Source organism: Gavia stellata, chromosome 36 (genome assembly GCF_030936135.1).
Source record: "Gavia stellata isolate bGavSte3 chromosome 36, bGavSte3.hap2, whole genome shotgun sequence".
NCBI lineage: Eukaryota > Metazoa > Chordata > Aves > Gaviiformes > Gaviidae > Gavia > Gavia stellata.
Window position 1 is genome coordinate 2,062,816 of NC_082629.1, and position 15,314 is coordinate 2,078,129.

Sequence of the window (15,314 nt, forward strand, 5' to 3'; positions counted from 1 at the left end):
CCTTGCACACGTCTTGCCGGTCATGGGTGGCCGTGGCACACCTTCCCCGGGTACCCGCTCTCGTGCTGGGGGGGACGCACGGTGCCTGCGGGGGAAGAGGCCGCGTCCCTCACTCCTCCCCTCTCCCGAAGCCAAGTGGTGAGTGGGGGGAGAGTGCTCTGCGGGCTAACACGAGGGGTTAAAAATAGACATTTGCTAAATTAGCTTGCACTGAAAGTTCAAGAGGAAATCCAGGTTTAGCTGAGGCTAAAAGAAAGAGCTGAAAATAATAATAATAATAATAAAAACTGATTCCTGCGAAGGAGGGGGGAGGACGGCGAGCAGGGAGAGAAGGAGCAAGCTGAAAAACAAAAGCCTTTGAGGAGGGTAATGCTTTCCAGCTGCAAAAATACAGCCTGGGAGAAGAGCAAGTGCTTGCGTCACCCTCAGCTCCCCAGCCCAGCGCTGCCCTGCTTGGAGCTGGGGCCCGGCCGGGAGACCCCCAGGAGGACCAGGACCCTCTCCTCTGACAGGGAGAGGCGACTGTCGCAGAAACAGCGTGAGGGAAGCTGCGAGCCCCAGGAAGCGAGCAGCTGGAAACCTATAGCTTGCTTTGGCCATTTTCCCTTCTGATTCTTGTTTAGCCTTCGAGTGTCGTGTGGGTGAACTTCCTCCTCGTTGGATGGGCTGGACGTGGCTCCGGCTCAGCAGGCCATGGCCGGTGAGGTGGCAGCGGCCCCGTGATGCCGGGGGCTTTGGGGGAGAGCGACGGGAAAGGAGGACTGAGGTGCGGGCGAGTGCTGATGATGGGGCGCGATGGCCAGGCCCCTCCTGGAGGAAGGCAACGAGGAAAAGCCAAAGCCTGTGGCCAGGGGGGGTCCGCGCCCCTGTGTGGGGGGCGAGGGCCTCTGCATCGTCCCACCGGGCGCTCCCCGTCCACCCCTGCTTGGATCACTCCCCCAGTCCTGTGACTCTGACTCAGCCGCGCAGGCGCCAGCCAAGACCTGCTTTTTTTGGGGAATTCTTGCACATCCCTTTGCTGAAGCGTTTCTCACCCAAGCAGGGCTGCGCACGTGTGCGTGGCTCTGCCGCCCCCTCCCCTTGTCAGAGGGGTGAATCAGAGCTGGGGGGTGCGGGGCGGAGGGAGGGCGGGCGCAGGTCCAGGCAGTGTGACTCAGGCAGGCCTGTCTCGGAGGCAGAGCGTGACCCTCGCCTGCCCCACGCCAGCCCCCTGCCACCCCCCGTGCATCTTTTTAGGTGGTTTTCACTCAGCATGAAAGCCTCTATCGCTGGCAGGTGTGCGGGTGCCCAGGAGATGGTTTGGAGGATGCAGGGGCCCTGGCTGGGCCAGGAGTCCCGACTTTGCCCTGGCCTCACCGATGGCTCTGGCACATTGGACAGTGTGGCAGTAGCCCCGTGCAGGCCTTTGGCTCAGCTGGTTTGATGGTAATTCCTTGGCTCTGGCTGTTTCCACTTGTTTGTATGAGATGCATCACGCTGGGTGGTGACTGCGGGTGCCACGGCTTCACCCTTCCGGAGGGGAGGGCGGTTGGTCACCAGCCGGCCATCGCTGCCGGCAGGACATCCCCGGGGCCATGGCCTTGACACAAAGTGCTCAGTGGAGGCATGTGAGCGAGCCACCTGGCCTGGATAACTCGGGGACTCGGAGTTTGGGTTTGTGCTCGGACAAGGCACCCCCAAACCACTGGGTGCTCAGTAGCTGGGTCTCATCAAAACCCAGGCAGCACTTTGTGGTGCTACAGCAGGGAAGGGCTTGATATCATCACGCCGAATCCTGCGAGCAGGGGGTGTGCGGGGCGTTGCAAAATGTCCTAGCTTGATTCATGTTTTCCCTCCCTCTGCACTCCGAAGCTTCTGAGCTGGTTAATAATTCAGCAGTGTCTGGCCCTGCTCCTCCGGGGCTGTCTGGGTCCCGATGTCCTCGGGGTGGTCGGGCTGTGGGGCTGCTGCTCTCGTCCCGTCCCTCCTCTGCCTTGCCCATGCTGGGTGTGAAGCCGAGCTGCGGTGCCGGCACTGCAGTGCTGCTGTGGGGGTGGCGTGGGGTCTCGGGGGGCCCTAACCGAAAGGATAGGCCTCCAAAGCACTTGGCATCTCCCAGAGCCTCTGAGAGCTGCAGCCCCTCACCCTGGCCTTTGGCCTGGGGCCGGCAGGCGGGCATGGGGGGCAGAGCAATGCCGAGCGCTGACCTGGTTGCAAGGAAGGAATTTGGGTACGTTGGGTTTATCCGATTTAACAGGCTTTCACTGGTTTAATTAAATATTTGTGCTGCATGCCAGATGCCGTCTCTCACCTGCTTCAGGGCTCGGGGCATCCCTGTGGCTCTGGATTAGTGCTGCCCGCTCTGCCCGTGCGTCGCCTGAGCGGAGCTCTGCCTGCAGCCCCCAGCTGCTGTGGTCCCTCCCTGCACTGCCAGAGCGTGGGCTCAGCAGACCTTTTCTGTCCTGATGCTATGGTTTGAGCCTCTTCCCCTTCCGTGCTACGTGGCTCTCCAGGAACCAGCTTTGCCTCCTCCTTCCTCCAGTGCCCACCTTGCAGAGCCTTCCCCCTGCTCAGGCCAGTGTTCCCGTGGGATGCTTTCCTGGCTCTGTGTGATGTCTCCAACAGCACAGCCACTTGCAGCTGGACTGCCTGTGGGGTGGCAGGTCCCGTCTCCCTCGGGAGGAGAGGATGGGTTGCTGTGTCAATCCACGCGGGGTGACCGGGGCCAGGTCCCTGGTGCAGTGCAGATCACAGCTCCTTCGTGGCTCACACAGCCTCAGCCCTCAGCTCCATTTGTGCTTGAGATGTCTGGGTGGCTGGGAAGTGGTCAGAGAAGGTCCTGGCTCCCTCCCTCCATCCTTAACCTGCCCTCTCCCCCCTTCTCCCATGGCCTAGATGTGGAGCAGATGGCTATTGACTGGCTCACGGGCAACTTCTATTTCGTGGATGACATTGATGACAGGATCTTTGTCTGCAACAAGAATGGAGTCACCTGCGTCACACTGCTGGACCTGGAGCTGTACAACCCGAAGGGGATAGCACTGGACCCAGCTATGGGGTAAGCTTGGGGGTGGGAGGGCTCAGCGTTGCTGCCTGGACCTGCACCATCGATGTGGGGAGGTGGAGCGAGCCAGGAGCTGTGGATGGGGAAGCTAGGATGCTGAATCATCTGGGCGGCTCAGGGCGTGTGTGGCAGCTGCTGGACCCCAGGAGCAGGGAGCCAGTGTGGCCGAGGCCGTGGTGGGCGGAGCAGAGCGGCATGCTAGATCCCACCAAGCATTTTCTGCGAGCGCATTGTGGCCGCAGGGCATTTGTGCAGGGGAAATCCCGCTGCTGGGCAAGGAAGTCTGTCAGCGTGCGAGTGCGGTCTGCCTAACCCAATGACACGCTCCATCCTAGGGTGCTCACTCTGGCCCCGAACAGGGAAAGTGCAGACAGGCCCCATGGATGACTGGGTTAAAGTCTCTTGGGCTCTGCAGCAGAGACCCAGCATGGCCTGGGCGCTCAGGGCGGCGGTGCCGAGCCCTGGCTCTGGGCTGTGCTTTGTCTGGGAAGCGGTGTGCCAGGAGCTGCCGCCGCAGGCAGGATGGCTCTCAGGTGCACAGCACACGGGCAGATACGTCAGGTTGTGTTTTAACACGTCAGCTGGTGGAGGGCCCTGGACCCCTCTTCCTGGTGACACCAGCAAATCCGGGTTCAAGCTTTTGTCTGTCTGTCTCAGCATCTCTGCCCGGGTTGCTGCAGTTCCTCTGAGCTCCCCTTGCTGCTGCGCCTGGCATCAGGTGCAGGCAGGTGCTGCCAGCCCTTGGCACAGCTGGGCCGCACAGGCAGCGAGACGCTCCCCTGGGCCGGCCCCGGCGGGGAGATGCCGTGGTGGACCCCAGCCACCCCCGTGCCCGTGGGGGCAAGCCTGTGTCTGCAGGCGTGAGCGTGCGCTGTCTGTATGTCTGCATCCTCCCTCTCTCTGGGTCGAACGTGACAGCCAGGCTCTGAGCTCCCGCGTTTGCTCTTCTCACGCAGCAAAGTGTTCTTCACGGACTACGGACAGATCCCCAAGGTGGAGCGTTGCGACATGGACGGGCAGAACCGCACCAAGCTGGTGGACAGCAAAATTGTCTTCCCCCACGGCATCACCTTGGACTTGGTGAACCGTCTGGTTTACTGGGCTGATGCCTACCTGGACTATATTGAGGTGGTGGACTACGAAGGCAAGAACAGACATACCATCATCCAGGGCATCCTGGTGAGTGAGGCCAGAGGGAGGATCGGTGTCAGGGGGGCCTTATGGCAGAGTGTGATAGAGGCATGTCTGAGCTTAGCTTGCTGGCGGGCACTGGTCCACAGGCTTGGCTTTGCTGGTCCAGCAAAGAAAAGACGCAAGCTGCTGAACACCAACCGGTCCTGCAGCACCTGACTGCCAAGCCTGGTCTCGTGCCCTAAATGAGGCGGTGGCAAGAGCCATAGGGTGGGATCAGGGGCAGGGATTGGGGGCTTTGCATGCCTCGGAGCTGGGGTTCTCATGTCTCCTCCTAAATTCCTCGTGGATGCCTGCGCGGTGCCTTCCAGATTGAACACCTCTACGGGCTAACCGTCTTTGAGAACTACCTCTACGCCACCAACTCTGACAATGCCAACGCCCAGCAGAAAACCAGCGTCATCCGGGTCAACCGCTTCAACAGCACCGAGTACCAGGTGGTGACACGGGTAGACAAGGGAGGAGCGCTGCACATCTACCACCAACGGCGCCAGCCCACAGGTGGGACCCTGGCCTGGGAAAAGCAGCTTCTTGGACCCCAAAGGCTGGGTGGTGATGGGAACAGGCTGCACCTTCTGAATTCCCTCTCCTAATGGGGCCAGACACCCAGGATGGGTTCACTTGCCCAGGAGCCTCCATCGATAGCACCCTGCAGCCCCAAGGAGCTGTGCTCAGCCAAAAGGCCTCCAGCTCCCCCCTCCCTGCGAGCTCCGTGTGCCTGGGCAAGCAGCTGGCAGTGGGACCCTCGCTGCGGCAGCAGAGCACAGGGTGCTGCTGGAGCCTGCCCGGGGGTGCCGAGTGCTGGGTGGGCCAAAATGCATTGGCCCAGGGACAGGGATGGAGGAGCCAGCTGCCCGGCTGTGGTCTGCAGGGACTCCTGGAGCTGCTGTCCCGCTGCCAGTACTCCTCGTCCAGGGGCTTGCATGAGATTCACGTTCCCCAGGCAGCCACGGGGCCGGCCTCTCTCTAGGCTGCCGCACACCCTGGGGTGCCCGCGGCCCCCGCAATCTCTCTGTCTCCTCCTGCAAGAGACATGGCAGCTGTACCCGTGCGCTGGGCAGCTGCGCCACGTGGTTGATCGATCACATCTCGCTGGAGAGCTCAGGGCACTGGAGCAGATGCGGCACCTTGAAATATTAATGGCTCCCTTTTGCAGTGCCACACATTCTTGGTCCCCGCTGCTGGCATGTTTGCCCTTTGAATGGGGCCGTGCGCTCCCATGCACCAAGGGATTTCAAGGGAGTTGAAAGGCTTCGGAGCTGCAGGCGCTGTCCCCTCCCTGCATCCATCCCTGTCTGCCTGCTCCACCCCCAGCACCTTCCTGCAGTTAATCAATTTACTCGTTTAAAATCCTCTTAGCGTCTGCAGCCTGCTTGGCATTTTCCAGAATATAAAAATAATCAGGAGATTTCTGAGTGGTGCAGGAGTGTGATTAAGAGGGCTCTCTGGGCCAGTGCTAGCTGTCCCTGTGCCGGGGCTCATCCTGCCAGTGCTGTTCGCAGAGTGGCCAGGCAGCCCCACTCTCACCATGGCCCGTGAGGGATGGCGTGGCAAGATGGAGGCAGTGTGGCGCAGTGGCTGTGGCAGTGTCCTGGGACATGCCGTGCCTGTTTCTGCTCTGCAGTGACCCTGCATCTTGGGCAGGTCCTCTCCCATCTCTGCTTTGTCTGTCCTGTGCAATGCTCAGGCCCTGGCTGACCGGCTGGGAGCCACGGTCAGGCCAGCAGCACCCATGAGACCGTCTCCGCATCTCTGTGGTTGCAGACTGGTGTCCTCTGCCTGCCCATGCTTCCTGGCTGGCATGGGCCTGTGGCTGGGCAGGACATCTCTGCGCTGCTCTGGTTGCCTCCAGCCGCTGGAGCCCATGCTCTGTGTTGCAGTGAGGAGCCATGCCTGTGAGCCGGATCAGTTCGGCAAGCCGGGGGGCTGCTCGGATATCTGCCTCCTTGGGAACAGCCACAAGACCCGAACCTGCCGGTGCCGCTCCGGGTTCAGCCTGGGCAGCGATGGGAAGTCCTGCAAAAGTGAGTCCTGGCCCTCCCCGGAGAGCTGCGGGGGGGCGAGGGGGGCCAGTGGCCGCCCCTCTCTGCGAGGGACTCGGGTGAGCTTGTGCCAGACGATTGGGAGCACATGGGCCCAGGGGCAAGCAGAGCTTTTCAGTTCCTTCCCTCCCAGTTGCAAACACCCTTTCTTTCCTTCCTGGCCTAAGCTGTGGGCTGCCTGCTGGGCTCTGTGCTCCCTGCAGACCTGCTGCGTGCAGGGGCAGGTTGCTGCCTCCTCTTGGCCTCTCTGTCGTAGCTCCAACCTGCAAAAGCCCCGGTGCCACATGCATTGGGCTGCCCACCCCCAGTGCTGCCCTGGCTTGGCCAGTGGCGATGGCTCTCCCCATCTCTCTGCAGAGCCCGAGCACGAGCTGTTCCTGGTGTATGGGAAGGGGCGTCCAGGCATCATCCGCGGCATGGACATGGGAGCCAAGGTGCCAGACGAGCACATGATCCCCATTGAGAACCTCATGAACCCTCGAGCGCTGGACTTCCATGCTGAGACTGGCTTCATCTACTTCGCTGACACCACCAGCTACCTCATTGGGCGCCAGAAGATCGACGGCACGGAGCGAGAGACCATCCTGAAGGACGGTGCGTGGCCAAGGGGCCCAGCCTGGTCCCTCCCCAGTGCGATCAGCCCCCGGGAGCCGGCAGCAGCGGCCATCAGCGTATTTCCTCGTGTAATGGCAGCACTTCTGTCCTCTCACTTGCATCTTTGACCCTTAAAACTAAGCTTTGAAGCTGCTATTTGGGTTTATCCGTAGACTGCTACTGAGACACAGGTACAGAGCACATGCCCCAGCAGAGGCAGGTGAGGGACCCCTGTCCCTGGATGTCCCCCTCCTGCCCAAGGAGGCCCACCCCGCTCAATCAGAGTCCCTGGGGCTCAGCGCTGTGGCCGATCCATCCCCATGCTGCCAGCTGAGGACGTTTGCATTGCCGCAGGCAAAGAATTAGTTTTTCTCCAGCCCAGGCTCTCTGTGGCTGCGGTACCTCTGGGGGAGCTGCCTGCACTGGGACAGGTTCCCTGTCGGGTTGAGCTGGGATTGGGTGGTGCCAAAAACACCATGAATCGTACGGGGCTGTCGCCTCCACTTATCTTTCCGCTGCCACGCAGCCCTGGTGATGAGCGCCCGCTCCTGCTTTTCCCCAAAGGTATCCACAATGTGGAAGGGATCGCTGTGGACTGGATGGGGAACAACCTGTACTGGACTGATGACGGCCCCAAAAAGACCATCAGCGTGGCTCGGCTGGAGAAGGCTGCCCAGACGCGGAAGACACTGATTGAGGGGAAGATGACCCACCCCCGAGCGATCGTGGTGGACCCCCTGAACGGGTGCGGGTGCCTGGGCGGGCAGGGCTGGCTTGTGGGAGGGCATGGCTGCTCCTGCCTGCAGTGGGGACCGGAAGAGCTGGTGTTTGGATCCCCAGCTCCGTATGGCTTGTGGGTGCCGCGCTGTGTCTCCAAGCATTCGCGGTGGCTCCCGAGCTGTGACAGCGGGGCCAGGCGGGGCAGCAGCTCTGGCTGTGGTGATGGCAGCGGCTCTGTGCTGCACGGCAGCTTCATCCTGGGCTCGGCAGCACTGGCGTGGCTGGGAGGGCTGTCGGGCCATTGCGTTGGCCTGGGAGCTGGCTGTAGGCACAGGGCAGTGGGATCTCGCCACTGCTTTGTGTCAGCTGCTCTGTGAGCAGCCGGAGAGTTCACACCTGGTTCAGTGGAGGCAGAGCCAGTCACTCTTCAGATCAGCGGTGGGGTGGGCTCCGAGCCCAGCTTATCTGCCTCCGTAACAGCTTAGTGTCTGTGGCAGGTGGATGTACTGGACAGACTGGGAGGAGGATCCCAAGGATAGCAAGAGGGGCAAGATTGAGAGAGCCTGGATGGATGGTTCCAACCGCAACATCTTCATCACCTCCAAGACTGTCCTGTGGCCCAACGGGCTCAGCCTGGACATCCCGGCCAAGATCCTCTACTGGGTGGATGCTTTCTATGACCGCATCGAGATGGTCTACCTGAATGGCACTGAGCGGAAGGCAAGTGGAAGCCCCACGGTCTCTCGGACGCTGATCACCCCTGAGCTGGGGCCATGGGCAGCTGAGCCATTGCCTTGGCTGTCTGCGTCCGCTGTGGGTCTGCTCAGTGGGTGGCCGTCCATGTTCAGCCACACTCCCCTGCCGCCTGTCCCCTCCTCTCCCCTTTTCTCTGTCCCTTGTCCTGTCCCGCTGCCCATCCCTGGGCACCCGTCCCAGCTAACGACGAGCCTCTCTGCCTCCCTGTGCCTGCAGATCGTGTATGAGGGACCTGAGCTGAATCACGCCTTTGGGCTGTGCCACTACAGCAGCTTCCTTTTCTGGACTGAGTACCGCAGCGGCAGCATCTACCGGCTGGACCAGGCCTCCAAGGTGGTGAGCCTGCTTCGGAACGAGCGCCCGCCGATCTTCGAGATCCGGATGTACGATGCGCAGCAGCAGCAAGGTGCTGGGGCCACCTCTGCCTGGCACCATGGGGACCCGCCATGCACGAGGGAATGGGGGGGCTGGAAGAGGGATGGGATTGGTGACTGGGGGCCAAGGCAGTGCCCCACCTAAGCAGCCGCCCACCTCTTTTTGCTTCCTTTTGGTCATATCCCTGCCTGTCTCTCCATCCCCTTGCACCCTGTCTTTCTCTCCATAAACGCTGCTATCACTCATCCCCTGCCCTTCCAGCCTTTTCTCTCTTTTTCCCCCTCCCTCCCTGCCAGGCTTCCTGGCTAGTTCAGCTAGGCTTTGCGTCCCCTGAGGGGTCCCCACTGCCTTGCATGGTCTGATAAACTGGGGTCTCCAGCTGGGTTCCAACTGTGGAGCCTGTTGAGGGAGTCCAGTGGGCTGGGGGCACCCAGCAGCCCCCCTTGGGTCAGCAGGTTCCCTGAGCACTGAAGTCCCCTTCTCCTCACCCCTGCAGTGGGCTCCAACAAGTGCCGCGTAAACAACGGTGGCTGCAGCAGCTTGTGCCTGGCCACCCCCCGAGGCCGTCAGTGTGCCTGTGCTGAGGACCAGATCCTGGGACCAGACTCTGTCACCTGCCAGGGTAGGCTACCTTGGGGTCTGGCCCCTGGTGGGGACCCCTTTTCTCCAAGGGATGGCTGGGGACACGGGATCTACGGCTCCGCTCTGGCACATCAGCAGTGATGCCTCACGTGGTGGGGGGCTGGACCGCGGCTTGGGGAGGTGGGTGCTCCTTGCACCGTGGGAGCCTGCAGACCACGTTTCCTCTCCGATTCCTCCTCTTGCACGACAGCAGCAGGACAGCCGCCTGCCCGGGAAAGTGGTTGGAAATCCCTGATGGGGATTGCTGCGCTGAAGCTGTGCAGCCGTGTCTGATGCTGCCCGCACAGTTGGGGTGGGTTTGCTCCGCTGCCAGTGTAGGGGAGAGCCAGGTTCAGGCTTGGGAACCTGGGTAGTACTGTGCTTCGCCGGCTTAAATGAGAGGGGTGAAGCTCTGCTGGCGTAGCCTGTGCATGCAGGCTGAGGCATGGTCTCTCCCTCTCAATCATGGGCTGCACCTTCTTGTTTCATGCTCAGGAGCTGGTGCACGTGGGCACAAGTGCCTGCATAGGCTCTCAGGGCTGCTGGGCAGTTGTATAGACATCTTGCCAGCCTGGGGACACAGGACTGTCCTCGCTGCTGCCCTGCACTTGGTCACTTTGTTAAAACCATCCCCTCCCTTTGCTTTTCCCTTGCCAGCCAACCCGTCCTACATCCCCCCTCCGCAGTGCCAGCCTGGGGAGTTCGCCTGCAAGAACAACCGCTGCATCCAGGAGCGCTGGAAATGCGATGGGGACAATGATTGCCTGGACAACAGTGATGAAGCCCCCGAGCTCTGCCGTGCGTAGCCACCTCCTGCGCAGCAGGATAGCGGTTTACACACTCCTGGGGCGGCAGGATTCAGGCTCAGCTTCCCCCAGATGTGGGGCCAGTGGCTGGAATGGGCTTGGGCAGCCAGGACCCCTGCATCGTCTCCCCAGCTCTAGGAGGGGAGCGGGCTTGAGCAGTTGAGGGGGGAAATGGTGATCAGGATCCTGGATCCCCAGTTTGTCTGAGGCTCCCTGCCCTTTTCTCTCTCAGTTTTTCTGTCCACCAGACATGGAGGAGGAACGGGGGTGGGATGGAGAAGGGCAGGTCCTGAGCGTGTGTCTCCCCTGCAGACCAGCACACCTGCCCCTCGGACCGTTTCAAGTGCAAGAACAATCGCTGCATCCCCAACCGCTGGCTCTGCGATGGGGACAACGACTGCGGGAACAATGAGGATGAGTCCAACTCCACCTGCTCGGGTGAGGAGCCTGCCTCATCCTTGAGGAACAGAGGGAGAGCTCGCATTGCTGTGCTGAGCCGCAGCCTTTGCTGTTCCCTGTGTGCTGCAGGGCTGAGGCTGAGGTTTCAGGGCCTCGTGCGTCCCTGCTGCGCACCTTGCAGCCAGTTTGGCTTCTGCGCCTGTGCCTCACAGGAGCCCTGGAGGGTTTGTTCCCTGCCTTTCCCCCAGCAAAGCAAGGCACCGCCGGCTACTAAAGCTCTGTCTGTCTCTCCCTGGGTCAGCTCGGACCTGCTCCCCCAACCAGTTCTCCTGTGCCAGTGGGCGCTGCATCCCCATCTCCTGGACGTGCGACCTGGACGATGACTGCGGGGACCGCTCCGACGAGTCTGCCTCATGTGGTGAGCTGGGGCGGGGAGCAGTGGGAGCACAGGGCCCTTTGGGGGAGCGCTGTTCCTCACCCCACCGTGGGGCAGAGGCACGGGTGAGTCCAGGCGTGAGGATTGGGGCACAGGATGTCTCCCCCACACTGATCGCGCCTCTGCCTCCTCTGCAGCCTACCCGACCTGCTTCCCCTTGACACAGTTCACCTGCAACAATGGGCGCTGCATAAACATCAACTGGCGGTGTGACAACGGTAAGGACCGTGGCTCCGCAGCTGCCAAGGGGGGTGCAGCCGGGGACAGCGAGATCAGACGCAGGGGTGCCAGCCTGGCAGGGGGCCCTGTTCCTGCAAGGGCCACTTCTCAGCCTTGTACTAAACAGCAGAGCCCAGGCCCTGAATGGAGGAGGCATATGCTGAAGCTGTAAGTGCATCCTGCAACACCAAGACCCACATTTTCCTTGGCTGCCCTTGGGGGAGCGTGTATTACAGGAACACCGTGGCAGGGATCGTTTCAGCAGACCTTGGCATTCTTTGCAAGGTGGCCAAAACTCTGCCCCAACACTTGAGACGAGTGTTGAGTGGCCTGTGCTGCTGACAGGGCTGAGCCATGTCCCGTAGCCCTAGGGAAGGCAGGAGAGGTCTCCCGGTGAGCTCCGGTCTGGCCTCGGATCTGTTTCCAGGGCCAGGCCTGGGGGAGGGGGTTTGCCCCGAGGCTGCTTTCCTTCCCCACAGGTTTATTTCAGTCTTCCTAGCAGCTCTGCATCGTTAGGTTTAATTAGTGGCTTCAGAGCAGGCAAGGCACATTCAGAACTGCAGAGTGCCGGTGCAGGGCGTTAGTGGGGAGCCACGGGTGCAGGTCTGTCCCTGGGGTCTTCCTGAGCAAATAGCCTCTTCCTCCTGGGGCAGCCACACCTCTGAGCCGTCCCTACCAAGGAACGGTCTCTTTTCCTGGGGATCCACCAGTTTTGGCAGCCAGGCGCTCACAAAAGCACGATGGCCTTGGCATGGAGCACCTCTGTGCAGCCGAGAGCCTTGCCAGGCACCCACAGGGCAGGAGCTGCAGCGACGAGGGGCTCCCAGCCCAGCTGCCCCAGGCTCCCCCAGCACCCTCCGCTGCTTCTGGTCTCGCCTCCCAGGCCGCTCGGTGTGCCTGCGCAGCCTCTGTGTGTCCCTCTCCATGTCGATGTTCGCGTCGCAGCGTCAGCGTGTTTTTGTGCTGCTCTCTGTGCGTGTGCCATGTTGTGTTGTTTTGTTTGTCATTGTGCCCACTCTCCTGTCTGGTTGGTTCTGTGTTTCAGAAAAAGATTGTGGGGATGGCTCTGACGAAAAGAACTGTCCAAAGCCTACCGGTTAGTGCATAGATCAACATGCACCAGACCCCCAACCTAGCCCCACACAACCCCCAAACCTGCCCCCTCCAGAGTGCTGGGAGCCTTGTGGGCTGCTTCTGCAGACACTGGCAATGCCCCCCGCACTCTCTGGCAATGTCCCCTGCACTCCAGAAGTGGGAGGGATGTGCCAGGTGCTGGGGAGCAAAGCAGCCATCCCTCCCGGCTCAACGAGTTCCTTTGGAAGCTCCTGTTGGTGGGAGCCCGGAGAGGTCGGGGTCTGCAGCTGCAGGAGCTGGGCTGCTGGTAAAGCTACGTGGCAGCTGTCAGTGCCATTGTCCCCGTGCCTGTCATGAGTTCCCCTGTGTCAGGGGAGACAGAGGCACAGGGAGGCAAAGGTCCTTTACCAAGCTCAGGCGGGGCGTCTGCAGCGGAGCAGAGCCCTGTGGTGGTTCTAGCAAGCCAGGCCAGCCCCGTGCCCCGTTCTGGCGCCAGAAGGACAGGTAGAGGGGCTGCATTGCCAGTGTTGCAGCACCGTCAGACTAAAGCTCCCCCTGCCCGTCAGTGGGCAATGGGGTTTTCTCCAGGCAAGCTGACACCCTCCCAATTGGCTGTACCAGCCCATCTCCCCATGGATGTGCCCCGTAAAGGAGTGCACCATCCCCACGGCTCCGCTCCCCTTCTGGAGCGGAGCGGCCCCCTTGGTGCTGGGCCCCCTCCCAGCCTCCCCAGGTACATGGCTGATCTATGCAGTTTCTGTGTTTCATTTTCTTTGTGCGCTGCTGGTGCTGTAGCCACGCCTGGTGAGCGTGTCGGGGGGCGGGAGGGCCGGGGGCCAGGGGCTCTCCATTCAGCTCGGCCTCTCTTGCGGGGGTCCTGCCGCCAGTGCTGAGGGGCTGCCTGTTGCCCCGTGTCCTGTCTGCTGGCGTGGTCCATCCGGTCCCTGTTGTTCCCCGCTTCCCCTGGCCGCCTCCTCTGGCGGGGGGTCTCTGCCTTCCTCCCTCCTGCTGTGCCTCCACCAGCCCTCCTGGCTGGTTGGGCGCTCTCTGAGCCCCTTCCTGCTCCCCTTCCCCCTCCAGACAACGACTGCGGGGACAACAGCGACGAGGCGGGCTGCAGCCACTCCTGCTCCAGCAACCAGTTCAAGTGCAACAGTGGGCGCTGCATCCCTGTGCACTGGACCTGCGACGGGGACAATGACTGCGGGGACTACAGTGATGAGACTCATGCCAACTGCACCAACCAGGGTGAGCCCCAGGTCGCGGCGGGGCCAGGTCCTGCCCAGGAGGGAGCGAGCGGGCAATGGGGGAGGTGAGCGCAGCAGATGGACTCTCCCGGGCATCAGCGCTGCTGCCGTCCTGTCTGGAGAGCCAAAAGCCCCTCTGAACAGAGCCCCCACCTTCCAGGCAGGGAATCCTGCAGCCTCCTCTGCCCACCCTGGGTGCCCAGATACCTCCCTCCTGCACTTCTGGGTGCCCCCGGCCCTTTCCCTCCTGGGCTGAGTGCCCAGTCCTCCTCCCGCCCCCTGAGCCCACCCAGTTCCCAGCTTGTCGGGACAAAGGCAGTGACTGGGCACACATGCCCTCCTACCAGCCACGCGCCCACCCGGGGGATGCCACACCGACGAGTTCCAGTGCCGATTGGATGGGCTGTGCATCCCCATGCGCTGGCGCTGTGATGGTGACACGGACTGCATGGACTCTAGTGATGAGAAGAACTGCGAGGGGGTCACCCATGTCTGCGACCCCAACGTCAAATTTGGCTGCAAGGACTCAGGTGAGAGCAGGGGAGGGGGGAACCGCTGCCCTCTGCCCCTCTGACCTCGGAAGGGCCTGGGACCCGCCTTGGCTCTGTGGGGATGGGGACAGGGGAGGTGGTGGAGGGACACCAGCTCCGGGGCAGCCGGGACCCCGAGTGCCTGAAATAACATCTCTGCATCTGATCTGTCCCCTCCTTGCTCCCCCTTGGCAGCCCGCTGCATCAGCAAGGCCTGGGTCTGTGACGGGGACAGCGACTGTGAGGACAACTCGGATGAGGAGAACTGCGAGTCGCTGGTGTGCAAACCTCCTTCACACACCTGCGCCAACAACACCTCCATCTGTCTCCCCCCCGAGAAGCTCTGCGATGGCTCTGATGACTGCGGGGATGGCTCCGACGAGGGCGAGCTTTGCGGTGAGTGCAGAGCTGGGCGCCAGGACACGGGGTCTCCCTCGGCCAGGAGCGGGATGAGGAGCTGATGAGCGCGTCCTCTCTCCGCAGACCAGTGCTCCCTGAACAATGGTGGCTGCAGCCACAACTGCACCGTGGCCCCCGGTGAGGGCATCGTCTGCTCCTGTCCCTTGGGGATGGAGTTGGGCTCGGACAACAAGACCTGCCAGATCCAGAGCTACTGTGCCAAGCACCTCAAGTGCAGCCAGAAGTGCGAGCAGGACAAGTACAACGTCAAGTGCTCCTGCTATGAGGGCTGGATGCTGGAGCCTGACGGCGAGAGCTGCCGCAGCCTAGGTGCGTGTGGGTGGGCTACAGGGGCTGGCAGCATCGCCCCAGCTGCCTGTGATGGGGCTTGTCCTGCCCCCGCTCTTGGAGGCAGCAGCAGCAGAGCTGAGGACCGTGCTGACAGGCACAGCCAGGTCCTGGGGGGATCTGCCTGCTGACAGTGGACCCCTCGCTCTCCCCACCTGGGACAAGCAGCCCTTTACAGTGCAGGGGTGTGGGTGGTCCTGTAGCTGGGGCTGGGGCCAGGAGCCAGGGACACCTTCCCCCTGCCTTGTCTATGTACCCCTTCTGATGCTGCCCTCCTTTCCCCAGACCCCTTCAAACCATTCATCATATTCTCCAACCGCCACGAGATCCGCCGCATTGACCTGCACCGGGGTGACTACAGCGTCCTGGTCCCTGGGCTGCGCAACACCATCGCCTTGGACTTCCACCTCAACCAGAGCTCGCTGTACTGGACCGATGTGGTGGAGGACAAAATCTACAGGGGAAAGCTGCTTGAGAATGGGGGTGCGTAGCCCTGTGGGTGTGCAGCAAGCTG

General features: G+C 61.9%; 1 protein-coding gene across 1 annotated transcript in view; it reads left to right on the forward strand.

Annotated features, from left to right (window-relative positions):
- The window catches only part of LRP1 (LDL receptor related protein 1), an 89,542-nt gene that overhangs the window by 40,731 nt on the left and 33,497 nt on the right, over positions 1 to 15,314 (forward strand). The window contains exons 7-25 of the mRNA XM_059832776.1: positions 2,875 to 3,037; positions 4,000 to 4,222; positions 4,546 to 4,735; positions 6,115 to 6,258; positions 6,634 to 6,870; positions 7,435 to 7,615; positions 8,088 to 8,310; positions 8,563 to 8,752; positions 9,218 to 9,343; positions 10,000 to 10,140; positions 10,461 to 10,586; positions 10,849 to 10,965; positions 11,121 to 11,201; positions 12,248 to 12,298; positions 13,357 to 13,524; positions 13,871 to 14,053; positions 14,249 to 14,449; positions 14,537 to 14,782; positions 15,086 to 15,283. Coding sequence (XP_059688759.1) covers positions 2,875 to 3,037; positions 4,000 to 4,222; positions 4,546 to 4,735; positions 6,115 to 6,258; positions 6,634 to 6,870; positions 7,435 to 7,615; positions 8,088 to 8,310; positions 8,563 to 8,752; positions 9,218 to 9,343; positions 10,000 to 10,140; positions 10,461 to 10,586; positions 10,849 to 10,965; positions 11,121 to 11,201; positions 12,248 to 12,298; positions 13,357 to 13,524; positions 13,871 to 14,053; positions 14,249 to 14,449; positions 14,537 to 14,782; positions 15,086 to 15,283 — 3,189 coding nt within the window. The remainder of the gene's footprint in view (positions 1 to 2,874; positions 3,038 to 3,999; positions 4,223 to 4,545; positions 4,736 to 6,114; positions 6,259 to 6,633; positions 6,871 to 7,434; positions 7,616 to 8,087; positions 8,311 to 8,562; positions 8,753 to 9,217; positions 9,344 to 9,999; positions 10,141 to 10,460; positions 10,587 to 10,848; positions 10,966 to 11,120; positions 11,202 to 12,247; positions 12,299 to 13,356; positions 13,525 to 13,870; positions 14,054 to 14,248; positions 14,450 to 14,536; positions 14,783 to 15,085; positions 15,284 to 15,314) is intronic.